The sequence below is a fragment of the Haliaeetus leucocephalus genome, unplaced genomic scaffold (assembly GCF_000737465.1).
Source record: "Haliaeetus leucocephalus isolate CR32 unplaced genomic scaffold, Haliaeetus_leucocephalus-4.0 Scaffold871, whole genome shotgun sequence".
NCBI classification, from domain to species: Eukaryota; Metazoa; Chordata; class Aves; order Accipitriformes; family Accipitridae; genus Haliaeetus; species Haliaeetus leucocephalus.
Window position 1 is genome coordinate 4,217,843 of NW_010973307.1, and position 17,033 is coordinate 4,234,875.

The 17,033-nt window shown below is 55.9% G+C and overlaps 2 protein-coding genes across 2 annotated transcripts in view; one reads left to right on the plus strand and one right to left on the minus strand.

Annotated features, from left to right (window-relative positions):
* Nucleotides 1–131, minus strand: part of LOC104841468 (serine/threonine-protein kinase PDIK1L-like) — a 5,955-nt gene extending 5,824 nt beyond the window's left edge. Inside the window, exon 1 of the mRNA XM_010583165.1 lies at nt 110–131. The gene's annotated coding sequence lies outside the window, so the exon portion shown is untranslated. The remainder of the gene's footprint in view (nt 1–109) is intronic.
* Nucleotides 132–12,872: 12,741 nt separating this feature from the next.
* On the plus strand, nt 12,873–17,033 carry PNOC (prepronociceptin). The gene is made up of 2 exons (XM_010583166.1): nt 12,873–12,992; nt 16,551–17,033. The coding sequence occupies exons 1-2, from the start codon at nt 12,873–12,875 to the stop codon at nt 17,031–17,033; spliced, it is 603 nt and encodes a 200-aa protein (XP_010581468.1).

Here is a 17,033-nt window from a genome sequence, read left to right on the forward strand (position 1 = left end):
CCCCCCCCCCCCCCCCCCCCCCCCCCCCCCCCCCCCCCCCCCCCTTTCCCCCCCCCCCCCCGCCTTCTCCTCACCACCGCCGCCGCCCGCTCGCGCCCGGCCCCACTACCGCCGCCGCCGCAATTCCCGCCACAGCGGCGCGGCCCCGCCTACTAGCGGCGGCCGGCCAACCAGAAGGAAGGAGGCGCAGCCGAACCAGTCGCAAGTCAGGGAAGGTGGAGAGGGAGGGAGAGTGAGGCCGCCGCCGGACCAATCAGCGAACGCTTCTCCTTCCCCGGCTCAAGTAGTGCGGGCGGGGAAGGTTCTGCGCTTGCGTGGTGGTGGCGGAGCGGCGGGACTACAAATCCCAGAAACCTCTGCGGCGGACGACAGGTGCCCGCTAAGGACAAACCTCCGCGAAACGCGGCGTGTGCTGGCCGGCGCAGGGCGCGACGGCAAAGGCTGTGTCCTCCCCGTCCGTCCGTCCGTCCTTCCGTCCGTCTGTCCGTCCCCTTGTCCCGGCGGTGGTTAGCGAGGCGAGGCCGCTTCCCTGTCGTCGCCTCCTATCTCTGATGATGAAAAAAAAATTAAATACAAATTTTTGGAAACTTTTGGCAGACACCCAGAGGGTACCCAGCCCACCCAGGTCTCGCTTCAACCCCCCCCATATCAGGGTGCTGATGCAGAACCTCCCCCCCACCAAGACACGATGGCATCAAACGCCTCGAAAAGAGCGGCAGAAGGATGCCCCCCAAATCCCAGGGCATCACTTGGGGGTTCACCCCAAACTGGGGGGGTCACCCCCTTGCTCTCAGCCCCAGGTCGGGGTTCGGACCGTGCCGAGGAGGAGGAGGAGGATGGGATTTCACCACGGGCAGGCTGATTTCCAGCTCATCTGTCCTCATTTGCAGCATTTTCAGGCAGTGGAAATGAGCCTTTTCAAGCTGGTTTCTTATTTCTCTCCGTGTTGCGGCCGGGAGAGAAAACCAGGTGTCCACGGGCGAGACGGGGCACGGGGATTTCCCCACTGCACCTGCAGAAGTTAATAAAACAACAGTTTCTAATGTTCCAGTTTTGCCAGAAAATTGAGCCATTTGCTGATATTTTAATTTATAGAGATCGACTGGATTTGGTTGCATGGCTGGGGCAGGCAAATTTCTCAGTAGGGGGGGATTTCAGACCATCCCACGTTTTGTTCCCACTCCTGTTTAACTCTGCCTGGCCGCATTTCCAAACTAAAATACAGTTTTACGAGATGGGTGTGCAGTTGAGCTGCTGGAGATATGTGTGTCCTAAATAAGCCCTTAACACTGATGGGGCTGGGAAGAAGGACCAGCAAGAGGCAGCTGGGACCATCTCCATCCCAGTAATAAGGGCTGCTGTGGTCATCCAGTGAGAAAACACTTGGAACATCCACCCTGGTTGCACTTGCATTAGGGATTGCAACCCATAAAAACCCACAGTGGTCCCACACATCATCCCGGGGGACACCGATGGGGACGCGGGGGTTGTAGCTGGGTGTCAGCCCTGAGGACTGGAGCATCCCAGTCTTCCGGCATTAATCAGCAAGGCTGGGGAGGTTTCCCCCACAACCGACCTCTGCGTGGCCATCACACCCCCTTAATATTGGTTTTAATAACAGCCGGCATGCCCGATCTGAAATAAAACCACAGCATCGGTCTGAAATATTTCCTTCCATCTTAAAAACAAGGAGCCCAGACCCAGGGATGCGATATCACCCCCCAGGGACACATCAGCCCCAAATCCTGGTTCCAAATAGAGATGCTACAGGGAGGATGAGCCTGGTGGGATGTTGGGTACCACCCCGCTGCCTTCCCAGACATGTCCGGCTGGCGGGGAGGATTTTAGTTGCCTCTGCTGGATTTTTATTCCCTTATTATCATGGCAGCATCCTTCGGCTGCCATGATGTCCCGCAGCAAGGAGCCCACGGCTCCTCCCTCCTCCTCTCCCCTTCCGGCCACCCATCTGCTGGCTGTATTTCTGTATTTTATCCTGGAAAAAAGTCATTTTCTTTTTAACTTTTTTGCCTGGGCAGGCTTTGCTAGACCTCTAGCACAGCCAGCCCAAGCTGCCTCTTTCCCCATCCCTTGTGAGGGGACCACCCCATCCTTCCCAGCCCTCATCCAGCATCACCCATAAACCCACTCCTGCTATTGGGGAGAATCATTACTTTTACATTTGGGTTAAAAAAATAATTAAGCATCAAGAGGATCGGTGGTGCAGTCCATCTGTCCTTCCTCAGCCACACGGCATCCAGCACCAGCTCCCCTTCACTCCTGCAAATGCATTGTCCCACATGTTGGGGTGTTGGGGGGGAATATTTTAATGGAGTAATCTAAATAAATAAAGATAAAATAAATCAAAGCCCTGAATGTTAAACATCGGGCCCGCTGGGACAGTTTGGACTCTATTAAAAAGCACTGCACATTCCTCTGGTGACTCAGAGGTTTTATGTGCTAAAGACGACAGTGATGTAGCAGTTTTTCTTTCGCAAAGCACTAAATGCTGGGGTTTGGGGGTTATTTTTTGGTGCATCGTGGTTTAGCGGGTACCAGCCCAGGCTCCTTGCTGGGAGGATGCTGGGACCCGCACTGGGAACGATGGGACAAGTGGAGGGTGTGAGGCAGGTCGGCTGGGCAGGAGGAGAGATTTAGTTGCTGCTGAGCAAAGAAATCCCTTATAGTTATTTTTTTTTATTGATTGCTGAACCTGTTTCATTAAACTTCATGCTCTTTTTCCCCGGCTCGAGCCCAGCCGGAGGCAGCACAAGAGTTTGGGGCTGCGCAAGGATGGATGCGTGCCGGTGCTTTGGGCTCAGAGCCATCCTCCACTCTCAGCTGGGATCATCGGCACCTCGAAACCCAAATCCTGCCCCAATCCCCCCCCCCCGCCCCCAGGGCATATGTGCTGGCTGGTATTTCTGGGTTGGTATCGGCTCCAGCTCAGCGCCTATAGACATCGCGGTGTCTATAAGCGGTGGCAATCTCCTAGGGAAACTGATTGCTAATTATCTCCCCTCCCAGGGAAAGCTGCTCTATTGCAGCCAAATGTCACCCATCAACAGCCGGGGGGGACACAGGGTGTCCGGGTACCGGCGGGAACGAAGCTGCATCCTCATCCCGCATCCAGCAGAGGATGGCATAGGGTGGGGATGCAAGAAAAGAGAGAAAAAGATCCAGTTAGGGTGAAAACTCATTTGTCCGCCCCTCGGCAGCACGGTGGGTATCAGAGGTGGCTGCCGGGACTTTCCGACCACCTGATGGATGTTGAGCGGGGGGGGACAGCCGCTTCTCTCCCCTGAAATAGCCGCCGGTGGGAAATGAGTCACCGGTTTCAATCTGGTTTCTCGCCAGCCGGTCCCCGCCGCCATCCATCAGACGGGGCTGATCCGAGCAGATTTGTTTCCCCAGGGAAGATTTTTTTTTTCCCGGGAAGGAGGAGACAGGGGGTGCTGTGGCCCCAAAGCAAGAAGTGAGTAGATGGTTTGAACATCATCTTTCCCGTCTTTCAAGTGCTGGCCCTAGGGCTTGAACATAAATATAACAACTGAGGCTAAAGGCATTGTCACTCCCAGATGCTTTGGGGGGCAGAGAGCCTCGGCCGGCAATTTTTCAGCTGGTCCCAAGGTGCTGTTTGAAACCCTGAACGCACGTACACGTGTATGGTTCGTGTATGGTACACATGCCCACGCTTCCTGTGCCACCGGTTAAATCTTTCCCCTGCAAAGCTCTTTCTCTGCCCTGAAGTGTTTTTTGGGGATTTGCCTAAAGTCAAGAGCTTTTCCCCCCAAAAATAAGCCTATGGTGCTAATAAGGTGATTTTCCCACACCAGGATCAAGCTCATCTCCACCCACTCGTGGTGTGGAGGGGACATACAAGGGATTATACACCATATGTTGGAGCATATTTGGGGTCCAATCTACCATTTTCCCCTTCCATTTGAACAAAAAACTGCTCCACAGCCTTTTTTAACAGCTCTTCCAACACCCCATCCTCCAGCCTCCGACCATCCCCATGGCCTCATGGTCCCTACATTGCTCCTCGGAGCCGAGCATCCCATGCAACGCTCCAGATGTGGCTCCACGGGTGATGAATAGAGAGGAGTAATGGCTTCAGGCACTTCTTCTGAAATTCAGATATCCTCCTGGCTTTCAGGCACCATCGTCTCGACGGCTTTAATTCGTCAGTAAGAGGTAATTTGCAAAAGGATGGGTGATCTTCAGCAAAGTCTTATGGCTCCCCGCTCCAGCGCTAATAAGCGGCTGCTGAATGGTTTGAGCGACAGCTAAATGAGAGCAATCGGGCTTTCAATAAAACTGCAATTTCTAACAAGATGACACAAATACTTGGCGGGGCCCCATCAAGCCCCCACTGCTTGCTAAGGCTGAGTGTCGAGCGGCAGAGCTCTTGTGTTGCCGGCAATATCTCCTGTCGGTTTTATTTCTTGAGGAACCTATTCATGGTTCTGCTTGGAGAAGACAGCAGACTGTTGTTCGGCTGTGCTCTGTTTCGTGGGTTCACGCCAAGGTGGGTACGTGGTGATGGTGGTGGCAGCTAACATCCGTGTGTCCCATGGGAGAACAGAGCTGAGGGGGGCAGAGCCATGGGGACGTTTGGGGATGGTGTGTCCCAGCATGGGATAGCCAGGACGATGGTCTGAGATGCTGGCACAAAGAGCTTTTGGGGCAAAAATCATCCTGAATGGCAAATCTGGACATGTTTGAAGAAAAGGCATCACCCCTCTTTGTTCTTTGTATAGGGCTGATGTGACAGGACCCCCAAAGCCAACACTGGAGGAAAGGTGGAGGGTCCAAGTCCGTCCGCAAGCAAAGCCGGTGCTGGTGGAGTGTTTCTGATCTGGTCAGGGCAGTTTGATCCCCCAAATCAATTAAAAAACCACCAGGGAGGATGCTTTCCATCACCTAGCTGTGGGCCAGAGATACTCCCTAGCTCCCCCTGCTCTCTGAGAGCTGCCCCATCCCCACCAGGGACTGACTCAGGGATGGAGATGGAGATGGAGATGGAGATGGAGATGGAGATGGAGAAGGTCACGTCCTGTGATTCTTGGGGTCACTCCAGGTAGGGGGGTGAAATCCCCCCCCCCCCCCTTATTACGTTTAATAAAAGTCCTCCTGGCCCGTTTTATGTCCCCTGCTACCTTTCATCCCCCTTGGATCAGAAAGTCCCAGGAAGTTGGGATGGGACCTCCGGAGGGCTCTGGTCCCAACCCTGCTCACAGCAGGGCCAACCTCAAAGTAGGTCATACTGCTCAGCGCCCGGCCAGGCGTGCTTCCAGCATCTCCAAGGATGAAAACTTTGAGGTTGTGCAGAGAGGAGCAGCCACGTCCCTTGAGCCTCGGGGGTAAAATCTCCTTTTCCCGACACAAAATGGATTTTCCATGTCCAGATTGGCCCTTACCGGCAGCAGGGATGAAGGGCACCAAGAAGAAATTATGATCTTCTCAAGATGTTGCCTCAAGCTGAATTGCTCTAGTCCCTCTTCCCTTGTAGGAATATCATCTTTCCTTCTTTCCTGCTTGATGCAAAGTGCAGGAGGGGATTGCTCTCCCCTCCCTTTCATGTTTTTTTTCTTAACATTTCTCCCAAGTCCTTCAACCTGTCTATTCTTGGCCTCAGACTCATTTCAGCCAGGACCTGCTGGAGACCCAGCGTGAAGCCATTAATGCCCACGTTACGGTAAAGACCAGGCAGAGGATTACGTGCTGCTTTGCCCATGAAGAGCTGCAACCGCATGGGAGGATGCTTTCTGCTCCATCACGTCCTCCTGCTGCCCATCAGACCCCTTCCCGAGTTCATCCAACTTGCTAAAGTGGTAGAAAACTAACCTGAGTGAAAAGCGGTTTATTTTCCCACCCGGTGAATTGAATCAGCTCCAGCTCAGCTGCAATATTACCCGCAGCACCCATCGCCTCGAAGCTGATGGAGCCGGAGGGTACCCCCCACTCTCCTGGTCCCCATGGCTTGGCAAAGAGCTGCTTTTCCCCCCCCCCCCCCGCCTTTAAATTTGGGGTTCGCTGCCTGCCCGCACCCCTGCTCAGAGCATCTGCCTCCTGCTCGGTGCAAGCAGGTCTCCGGGCAACCCTCAGCATCCTCGGCAGGGCTGCCAGCGGTCCCCACGTGTGGCCCAGAGCCAGGCACCTTGGTTAAGGTTTATCGACAGCGAAGGATGCAAACGGGTTCCCGTCGTGCCCGGCAAGTCCTGGCCTGTCGCCCAGCAGGACCCGGCGGCTGCGGTGTTCGGTGGCTGTGCAAGCCCCAGCTCGGTGAGGAGATGTAGGATACTGGCCCCGCACCCCTGCCCGGCCCCGAGCTGCTTGTAGGGGCACAGAAATGGCTTGAGCCTTCATCACGCTCATCCTCACCCCGCTGGGGCAGAGCTCAAAGCCCCCCATCATTGCTGGTGGGAGTAAATCAGCAGCATCGGTCTGTACCCCACCGTTGGCATTTATCAACCCCAAAGGGCGACGAAGCCCTTTAAACTGCTGCTTCATCTTATTAAAGCATCTCACCGAGGCTGCCTGTGAGCAGGATGCGGCCCTGGCATCAAGCACCTGATTCTTGAAAAGCTCCTGGAAAAATCACCTCCTGGGCAGTGGTACCCGAGCTGGGGCCGGGAGAGGAGGTGATGCTCAGGGGGGAGTTTTTCTTGATGGAGGGGACTGCTGCCCTATAAATGCCCAGAGTTAATTCGGAAAATAATCAGGCAGCGTCCAAAAGTGAAGATGGGATGCATCACGCAGGCTTGGGTATGTCCTCGGCCCCTCCGGCTGCGGCATTTAAGGGATTTACAAGACCAGGGGAACAACACAACTTCCCAGCTCCCGAGTTTTCCAGCTCCTGTGTCCTCTAGGCAGCTTTTGAATCCTCTCCATGTTTCCCTTGCGCCAGATCCCATCTGCTTTATGTCCTCTTTCTGAAAAGGATCGTTGCTTTTCGCTGCTAATTGCCTGTCACTTCGAATCCTCCTGCTCCGCCTCACCGGGGATGCTCTTCCACCCCCCGAACCGCAGAGGAGAGGGCTTGGTCGGACCCAACTTTGAAACAGAAATGGCCAAAAACCTGATAAAAAAATACACATCTGTATTTTCTATCCTAATTTTACAAGGGGTGAATCATCCCCTGATCCTGAACCCGTTCCCTCCCCAGTACTGCCAATGGGAGTTTAGCTGCTGGTACCCACACGGACCTGGAAAAACCTGGAAACGCTGCAAAAATGGGTATTTCTCCTGCCTAGCATGCTGGCTTTGGGCACCTTGGCTGTCAATCATTCCCCCCCCCCCGTTAATTAGCAAGAATGTAAACGACGTCACCCCGATGTCATTTGCTGCCTCCTGCTCCTGCCAGCTCAACAGCATCATCATCACTGGCTCAAACAAGGGGCCGTGGAGGCAATCCCCTTCGGCCAGGTTAGGGGAGAAAAGGCTACAGCACTTCAATAAACGCCAAGAAATTAATATTTTGGGAGGCTGCGGAGGTTAACGGCAGCCCCGAGAGCCTCTGAAATTACCCCAGGAGAGGACAAAAGAAGCACAAAGCCTTCTCACTCCGGCTTGGCTGCTGTTCGGCTTTGCATAAGAGCTAGGGAATATGTCCTTAATGGAAAAACAAGTGGTTAAGGAAAGACTGAAGCAGAATATATATATTTTTTTTAAAAAATAAAATAAATATAAAATATATATATCTATTAAAAAAAAATTCAGCATCCCTATCCCAGCACTTGCCCAGGAGTGTGATGGGGAACCGCTTCGCCCCAGGCTGCCCGTGCACAGCGTTGCTCACCAGCCCTATTTTCCCCTAAAACACCCAAAATCCAGGCTCATGTCTTGCCCCTAGCACTGGGCATGTCCCCTCCAACCACTCCTATGGTGCCATTTCACTGCTTTTTTGACATTTTCATCAATTTTTAGATTTTTTTTCATGCCTGCCCAAGCACCGGCACATACGAGGTCTCACCCGGGGGCATTAAATGCAACTATTTAATAGCTGTAGCTGAATCAAAAGGCGTTTCGCTCCCATCTCCAGCCCTTCCCAGGGAGTCGTTACAAGAAATTACCAAGATAGGATCGCAGCGCCGCAGCAGATTTTATTATTTAATTGCCAAGGTGGGGCAGGGAGAGATGCCTGGGGGGGTCCTGGCTCCGCGCTGGTGCCGGCGGGGATGAACGTTACCGCTGCAGGTCACCTAAATGGAGAAAAAAATAGGGTGATGCTAGTTTGCAGGAGAAACCATTGAAGGTCGAGACAAATTTGGCCTTTCCAAACCAAAGGCAGCATCTATCCCCGATGCCGGCGTGGCCAAATCCGGCTCTCCGCTTCGTGAGGCGCCGGCACGCGGCTGCGTCTGGCTCGCCGGGCGTTTCCATCAGCCGTGAAATGTAAAGTTGGAATTTTCTGCTCCCCCCCTCCACCATCCGCCGAGCCCAAAATCAATTATTCCCACCCGCACGCTTGCCATCGATGCACGACGCGCTCGGTAGCCGCGCGGTATTGCCGCAGCCGTGCCGGAACGGGTTGGTAACGGGGGTTGGGGACCCCCCCGCTTCGCCTCATTCCGGGCTCTGAGAGGGGGAAAAGAGCCCCCTGAGAAGGGCTGGGAGCTGCCCTGGGGGGTGCGGGGGTGTTTTCGGGGCTCACCCTGCTGCTGCTGCCTTCGGGTCCTTGTAACCCCCCCCAGGTCTGGAGCAGGGGACATCGGGGCTCCTGAGGAATGGCTTCACCCCCCCCCACCTCCATCCCAACCCCACCATCCCCGGGATGCTGGGAGACACCGCGCCTTTGGATAACCACGAGGCCGGCATCCCTCACCTCTTTCGGGGCTGCCCCCCCAGATTTGGGGAGGAGGAAAGGGTGAGGGATGCAGGAGGAGGCGGCGGGGGGAAGGATGCACATCCCTGGTCCCCAGCTGCCGGCTGGCGCATCCCTCCACCGGCAGCCCCCGGGGGTGGGCTCAGCGACGCACGTGTTCGGGGAGGGAGGTGTGGGGACGCGTGTGTACACCGTCTATATATACCACCGTGGCACAGGCGCCGGAGGAGTCACAGATCAGAGGAGCCGGCAGCCGACAGCACACCCGCAGGTAGGAAATCCGCTTTAATTTTCCATCCTAGGGGGGCTTGGTTGGGTTTTGTTTTTTTTGAGTCCGAGGATGGTCCGTCCGGCTTCGATTCACAAATAGATATTCCCCTCCCTGCTAAGGGTTAAATGAAATATCTTCCCAGAGGGAGAAATCCATCCCCTCTATCCCAAGAGAGGAAAAGTTTCGGCTTCACCAGCCAGCCCCAAAAATCAATCAGAGTGGAGCCGGAGGGATGCAACAAGAGTCGGCACGGGCCGCCTGTCCGAGGCCGGGGGGAAGCCCACAGCGTGATGGTGGGTTCCTCCGGGATGGGTAGGATTTTTTAGGGGATTTTTTTGGGAGCTACCGCACCGCGACTTTCCCCATTCAGTATTTCTGCCCCTTTTTCTTCTAGCCAGGACTTCACTAGGGTCGCCATGGGATGCTGCGGGAGATGCCCAGCTTGCGAGCAATCCCTTTTTCCCTCCCCAAAAGCACAAAAAAAGAGGAAAATGGGGGGGGGATTGTTGCTTTTTTTTTTTTTTTAGTCTCCCCCAAAAAGCAGGAATGAATGGCTGAGACATGGGAACACAGGGAGAAATGTTCTTCCCGAGATTTTTTTACCTCTAAACAGCCTTTCTCAGTCTCTCGAGCCTACATCTGTGTTTATAGTCGCGCCGCGGCGTCTAATTTTGGCCAATTATGGCCAATTACCTGATTGAAGGGGATCGACAAAAGGAAACGCTTATTTTTCTGATGAGCGCTGGGCATCTGTAGCCAACCCCCCCCCCCCAAATCCCTCCGGTTCTCCCTAAAATCCCCCCAAAACTGCCGGCACAAAGCCGTGCGGCATTGCCAGGGTTTGGGGGAGCCTGGGAAGTGTTTTAGCCGGTGCCAGTGGGGGACACTGTTGGACAATATTGCGCTTTTTTGACTGGAAAAAGCTTCGACTGCTTCCATGCTGGCTCCCAGCTGAGCCGGATCCTGCCCGGTCGCATCCCTCTTGCCCTCTGGATCAGGCCTTGGCTTTGGGCAGTGGGTGAATTAGGGAAAAAAATGAATTGAGGTTAGTTTTGCTCAGGGCGTGGTAAGCAAGGAGCTCCTGAATGTGTTCCTCACGTGGCGGGACTAATCCTGAGCCGGGAAAGTGAGAGCATCGCTGCGTTTAAACCCTTGCGACGGTGTTCGGGGAAGGACGGCGGCGATCCCGCTGCCGGGATAATCCCTGCTTTTAGCATCTCCCATGGGAAGAGGGGATGGAGTATCCTTGGGGAAAGGCAGGGAGCATCTCCCCAGCGCTGCCCGTGAGCTCCCAACCCAAATCGCATCAAATCAAGCGAATAAAACCCATCTCGGCAAGCACCTGCTTCCCCTTCCACCTCTTCTCCTTGCGTTATTCACGTCCCACGTCCTTCCCGCTGCCCCCCGAATCAGCCCTTTTATATGACTGCATCTCCCACATCATCCCACCCGGAGCAATAAATAAAAGCCGCTTGTCCTGATGGATAACCAGACCCCGCCATTATCTGAACTGCAGGCTGGATTTCTAGAAAAACCTCTTTTTTCCCCCCCAAATATTAATGAGGGTAATTCAACTGAATTGAAAACTCCAGAGGATGCAGCCTTGGGGCATCCCGTAGCAGCAAGCGGGAGGGGGGGTCCCAAAGCTGTTTGACGGGATGGAGTGGCTGTATCCTGACACACAGCCCCCCCACCCTGGGATGGACAGGTTTATTTTTTGGGGAGGAAGAGGAAGGTTCGTGCCCAGGAGCAGCCTCGGTGTCCGAGGAGCCACGGGAGTGGCTGTGGTATGATCCCAGGGCTGTCACATCCTTTGCTGGGGTTGATGGCATCCCCAGACACGAAGGCAGTGGGACTGGCTGCTGCATCCCTTGGGAAATAGGGCCTAGGTTCAGTTTTGCCGGAGGAAAAAAACAGGGAAAAATACGAAAAAACAGGGAAAAATACAAAAAAACCAGGAAAAATAGGGAAAAAAGGGGGGGAAATGTTGAAAAATGGGAAAAAATGGGAAAAAAAATGGTGAAAAGGGGGACAAAATGGGAAAAAGGCATCCCGCTTTTTCTCATGGGTCTGTGGCTGCAAAACTCGGAAAGGGGCTTCTTGCCATCACCACCCCACAGCCCTGCCACCCGCCCTCACCCTAAACACCCAAGGGCAGAAGCAAGAAAAAAATCTACGGCACTCAGTCCCTTCCCTTTTAATGGGTTGATTTAACTGCGGGGGGGGGCATTGATGCACGAAGTGGGGCGTTGTTTCCCTCTTTCCCACCCCTGCCCCGGCCGGTGATGCTGGCAGGGTACCGCATCCCGCCTGCCCGATAGCATCTTTCAATTAACTGGGAAGAAAAGCCGAGCCGTAATCTCGGAGCCTCCTCCGCAGCCAGATGTGACCTGCTTTTCCCAGGACATTGGACTTGATGTCTCTTGGGGACGTGGGGACAGGGCTGGGGGGTGGGTTGCAGCCCCTTTCCCGGCTCCGCTGAACCCCATTTTGGGGCTGAGAGATTTTTCGGGGGTATTTGCCCTCTCCCAGGAGCTTTCTGTCAAGCCTCTGACTCACACCGCCAGCCTGTTTTAATGAGACTCCACGAAGATTAAGCCTTAATTCCTGCTCCTTATCAGCTTCCCCTCGTACCCTCCAGCAAATGACAACCGAGAGCCGCCGGGCTCTGTGTCACCACCCGGCTGGCAGGGATGAGAGGTGACCGTGATGCTGGTCGGGGACCCCTGCGGATGCTCTGCCTCCGTTGCAAGGACTGGGGGTGTCCCTCCACCTTGGTGGGGTAGGAAATAAATGGGGACCCCCTGCCCAGGTGCTCAACCTCCCCCCCCCAAAAGCGGCCTGAAATGCTGCTGGAGCAACACGCAGGTTGCAAAGCCACCGTCACCGCGGTCTTCCTCGCCCCCGAGCATCCCAGTACGGGGGTTTCTGGATGCTACCAAGCGTAGTATCAACTTCCACATCCTTGTCCTGCTCCTCTCCATCACCTCCATCTCATCCCCTCGCTGGTTTATAAACCTGACCCCATGCAGCACCGGGACCCACTCCCAAGGACCATGGGAGTGTCAGATCCCTTTTCCTGGGATGAGGGAGTAGGGAGTAAAAATCGGGAGGACCAACCCTCCTGTTTGCAGACGGCCATGGGGTTGTGTCGTGACAAATCGCCAGAATTGGGAGGGAAGCACATGGCCTTCGTCATGTCACTTAATCGCCACCTGCCACCGATGTCAGCAAAGCCAGATGGGACACAGCGGGCTCTTTGGGAATTGGCTTTGTGGCTCCATGCCGGGCAGGCTCAGATCCTGGCAATCCCTGCTGGCAGCAATGGCTGAACCCTCCCAAGATAGAGACAGGATTGGCAGCACCCCAAAAACAGCCAGGAGGGGAAACCGGAGTGGGACATCCTCACCCGGCTCCGGTGATACTCGGATAAGGAGCGTCCTGCTCAGGGGACAGCCGGGGACGTGCTGCCTCGACACGTCCACCTGCTAAAATAAGCCCCAGCTGGGACTTGTGCCATGAGATAGCCTGGAAAAAATTAAGCCGGGACACGCCAGATCTGTTTTGGACATGAGGAGGCAGCCGCGCTCCTTTTCCTAAAGGATAATTTTGGCAGGGAGACTGGGAACACATGTGTCTGGGGCGGGGGGGCGGGAGGGAGGATGGGCTGAGAACGGGCACATTTCGGTGCAGGTGCAGGGCTCGGCAGTGCCGGTGCCGTCCCGGCTTGACGGGTTTTCTCTCTCCTGCGCCGTAGCTGCTGCCGGTGCCGCCATGAGGGCTGTGCTCTGGGACCTGCTGCTGCTCTGCCTCTTCGCCCGGGCACGGGGCGACTGCCGGGGGGACTGCCTGCGCTGCGACCGCCACCTCTACCGGGACAGCTTTGACGTCCTCGTAAGTCCCCTCTGCCTGCTGGATTGTCCCCCACCACAGGCAGCACCCACGGGGGTAGCACCTGTGGGTGCTGCCCCAACTGCATCCCCCTGTACTGGGTGGGCACCCTCCTCCCTGCACCAGGGTTGGGGTTTGGGGTCGGGGGGGGGCTTTGGCTGCTGGTCAGCATGGAGCCTCAAGGGGAAGATGTCACTTGCTGTCACTGTCCCTCCTCCTTGGGCACTCCCCAGGGACGCCATCGAACGAGGTGGTCCTGAGGGAGGATGCAGACCCCAAATCAGCTGCTGGGAGTGATGGGGACAAGGCTGTGACAGCCCAAGGAGGGTCTCAAGACCCTGAGCATCCCCAGCTTTCCTGCCCCCATGGCTTGTGGCATCACTCTCCCCACTTATGCCAACCCCGGAACCCCCTAGACCCCCACCCCATCCTCCAAGGAGCCACCAAAATCCCCCTCTGAGCCCCATCAGGATGGGGCCAGCTTTGCAGATGGCCACTGAGCTGTGGAGTTTCAGGGGATCAGGGCATCCCACAGCCCCTCTTCCCTCTTGATTTGCCTCCAACACTAGATGGGAAGAGCCATGAAATGGACTTTTGGGCTTTTTCCAGCCCCTAATCCTGGCCAGCAGCATTTCTTTCCCTCCCGTTTACCCTCTGCCCCAGGGGCATTATCCATCTCCTCCCCCCGCACCCGCTCACCTATTTATTAGCGATGATAAATCCTGGCAGGTTGAGGTGTCCACCCGAAAGGAGCCGGCAGCTCGAGAAGCTCCCAGGGCTGGGAAATGTCCCCCCAAAACCAGGGGGGACCAGAGACTTCCTGGGCTCTTGGAGATGCAGGAGCCACCCCAGTGCCAACCCCTTGCTGGCAAAGCCTTCTGCAATCGCATGTTGCTGCCACCAGATTTTGGGGTGCGATCACCCTGGTTTTGCCCCAAAATGTTGTTTTGCAGTCTGAAGGCAACAGCGTCTCTGCAGGGCCCTCCCCTTCCTGCCTGGTCCTGCTTCTGGAGCTGCGTTTTGCTCTGTCTTCCCCGGCCAGCAAGACGGAGAGGAGATGGGATGGTTGGTGGCTCATGGGTCCCGTGCAAGGCTGTATCTCAAAGCGAGAGTGGTTTGAACCAGGAGTAGAGGAACCCGGGGTCTTTCCAGACTCAGTTTCAGCTGGAAGAAGCATCGTGGTGGGATTTGATACAACCCTCCACCATTTCCAAAGCAACAGCCAAGGAAGTCCCATCAGCGATGTGGCTGATCCATCCTTCAGAGGTAGAAATAGGAGATCCCCCTGAAGTTACAGGCATGCCTGCACCAGCATGGCAGCTGCCAGCACAGGACAGGGACCAGCTGACGGAGCTGGTCTTCAAGATGTGGATGAATCACCTACATCCTGGTCCCCAGAGTCATCTAGGGATGGTGCAAACTCACAGCAGCACCGTTAATGCCAACCAAAGATAGGAAGAAGCCTCCCCAGGTAATTTCGGCACTGGACGTGGAGGAGCATCGGCTGGTGTTTGCTGAGAACTCCCAAAACACTGCGAGCAGAAGCCATTTCCATGTGAATTAAGACCACAGCATGGTGGCCAAGGAACCTGGGATGTTCATGGCGCTGTTTTGTGGATGAGTGATAGGACCACTGATGGTCTTCAGCCTGACGCCTGGGGTAATTCCTCCTGAAGCTTATTCGCTAGTGCTCATCAGAGCTGTTACCTGCATGTGACCCACCACCATTCATCTCCAACGCAGGGCACTGCCAGGACACTGTCCATGAGCCATACACCCTGCCAAAGCCTCGGAGATCCCGGGACAGGATCTTGGCTCGGCAGAGGATACCCCCGGTGTCTCTGCAAGGACCCTCGTAGGTGTCCCGGCATACAAGACCCTCGTCACCACCTCACTTTGGGACAACTATTTTTCTTTTGTCTTTTTGTCTGAAGAGCCTGGCTGCCCTCGGGGATGGAAATAGCCAGTTGCTGCAGAGCCACGTGCTTGAGCTGCAGCCCCGAGACACCACATTGGGACTTGCAGCACCTCTCACCTGGCGAAGTTAATGAACCTGTGGCGAAGAAGGTCTTTGCAAGGGTTTTGGTCTTGCAGACAGCCTGTGGCAATGAGACACGCCAATGTGCTTCAACATGGGCTCCCCCAGTTGGTGTTAAGCATTTAAAAGAGCCCGCCATGAAGATAATGCTGGGATGGAGACACTCCAAGGTGAGGGAAGACAGCCCTTCCCTTCTGGGCTCTCCAGCCCCGGTTTATTTGGGCATTTATTTAGTTTGGTTCTTCTACAATATCCTCCTGGATGGTTTCCCCTGGGTGCTGGTTTTGGTGGCACCAGCCCACTTGGGGCTCTCACCCCACAGCAGTGCTGGGTCTGTGTCCTGCCTTGGTGGACAAGGCCTCTTGGAAAGGGACAAGACGCAAACGTGGTGGGATGCACCCATGGGTGCTGAGGAAGCCTGATGGCACCTCTTGATGAGGCTGCTCTTGGTGGCCTTTGAAGGGACATGACAATCGGGGTGAGTTCCTGAGGGCTGGGAGGGATAGATGTCACACTTGTCTTCGAGGAAAGCATGAAGGAAGATGTGGGAAGCTACGGGCTGGTCAGCTTCACCTCAGTCCTTGGGGAGGTGGTGGAGCACATCATCCTGCAAAGCATTTCCAAACATGTGAAGGACAAGAAGGTCATCGGGAGCAGCCAGCATGGATTTATGAAGGGGAAATCGTGCTTGACCAGCCTGATTGCTTCCTGCAGTGAGACAACCAGCTCATCTTGACTTTCATCAGACTTTGACGTTGTCTCCCATGACATCCTCGTAGACAAGCTGCTGAAGCACAGGGTAGATAAATGGGCAGTGAGGTGGACTGAAACCCGGAGGACCTTGACATCTTCATTAATGACCGGGACGATGTGGCAGACGCACCCTCAGCAATTAGCAGATGATGCAGAGTTGGGAGGCGTGGATGGCAGACTGCAGGGTCGTGCTGCCATCCAGAGGAACCTCGCCAGGCTGGAGAAATGGGCTGGTAGGAACGTCACAAAGTTCAACAAGTCCTGCCCCTGGGGAGGAGCAACCCCAGGCACCAGGACATGCCATGGGCACATGCCAGAGGTCCCTTCCCACCTCCGCCGTCCCGTGACTCGATGATTTTTTTGGGCTCACGTCCAGCTGAAGGACCCAGCAGCGCAGAGCATGGGGTGGTGGGATGGAAGCGTGGATGTCAACGGCGAAATGTGGAGCATGTCCAGCGTGAAGCAGAACCTGTCTAGGGAGGGTCGGGAGAGGGATGCTGAGCAGCTGCCATGGCTCCCCAGCATCTCCACCACCGCCTCTGGTTGCCCAGGGATGGGTTTTGGGAGGGGACACCTCACCAAATGAGGCCAGGCAAGGGCTGATGAGCTGCCGGCACCTTTCCGTGAGCGTCTTCCAACACGCATGGCTGGACGTGGGGTAATGCTGGGCTGCCTGGCATTTGGGGTACACCACCCGGCACTGCCCGGTGTCCCGCAGTCCCCGGAGGACCAAATCCCATCTGACGTCCATCCCTGTGTCTCCCACGCAGGTCTGCATCCTGGAGTGTGAAGGCGAAGCCGTGCCGCGGGCCACTTGGGAGCTGTGCGCCGCCGCTGCCGGCCGAGCTGCCCCACGGCCCCGTGACCTCCAGGATGCCGGCGATCCCTGGCACGGTGCGGTGCCGGCGGCGCCGGCGGTGCCGGTGAGCCCGCTGCAGGTAAGCGAGCTGCTGCGGCGCCGGGAAGACGAAGACGAAGGCGTCGAACCGGCGCCGGACGCCTTCCCGCAGCCACCCGAGGACATTTCCCGACGACTCGGCGGTTTCCCGCGGGGGACGCGCGGCTCGTGGCCGGCGCCGACGGCCAGGGGGGTGCAGAAGCGATACGGGGGCTTCATCGGGGTCCGCAAGTCGGCGAGGAAGTGGAACAACCAGAAGAGGTTTAGCGAGTTCCTGAAGCAGTACCTGGGCATGTCGCCCCGCTCCAGTGAGTACGACATTGCCGGCGGCATCAGCGAGCACAACGAGATCTAA

What these genes read in the sequence shown, in the direction of transcription:
- PNOC (XM_010583166.1), top strand. Translation starts at nt 12,873, where the DNA reads ATGAGGGCTGTGCTCTGGGACCTGCTGCTGCTCTGCCTCTTCGCCCGG. An exon ending in GGGACAGCTTTGACGTCCTC is followed by an intron (nt 12,993 to 16,550) that starts GTAAGTCCCCTC and finishes TCTCCCACGCAG; the next exon opens with GTCTGCATCCTGGAGTGTGA.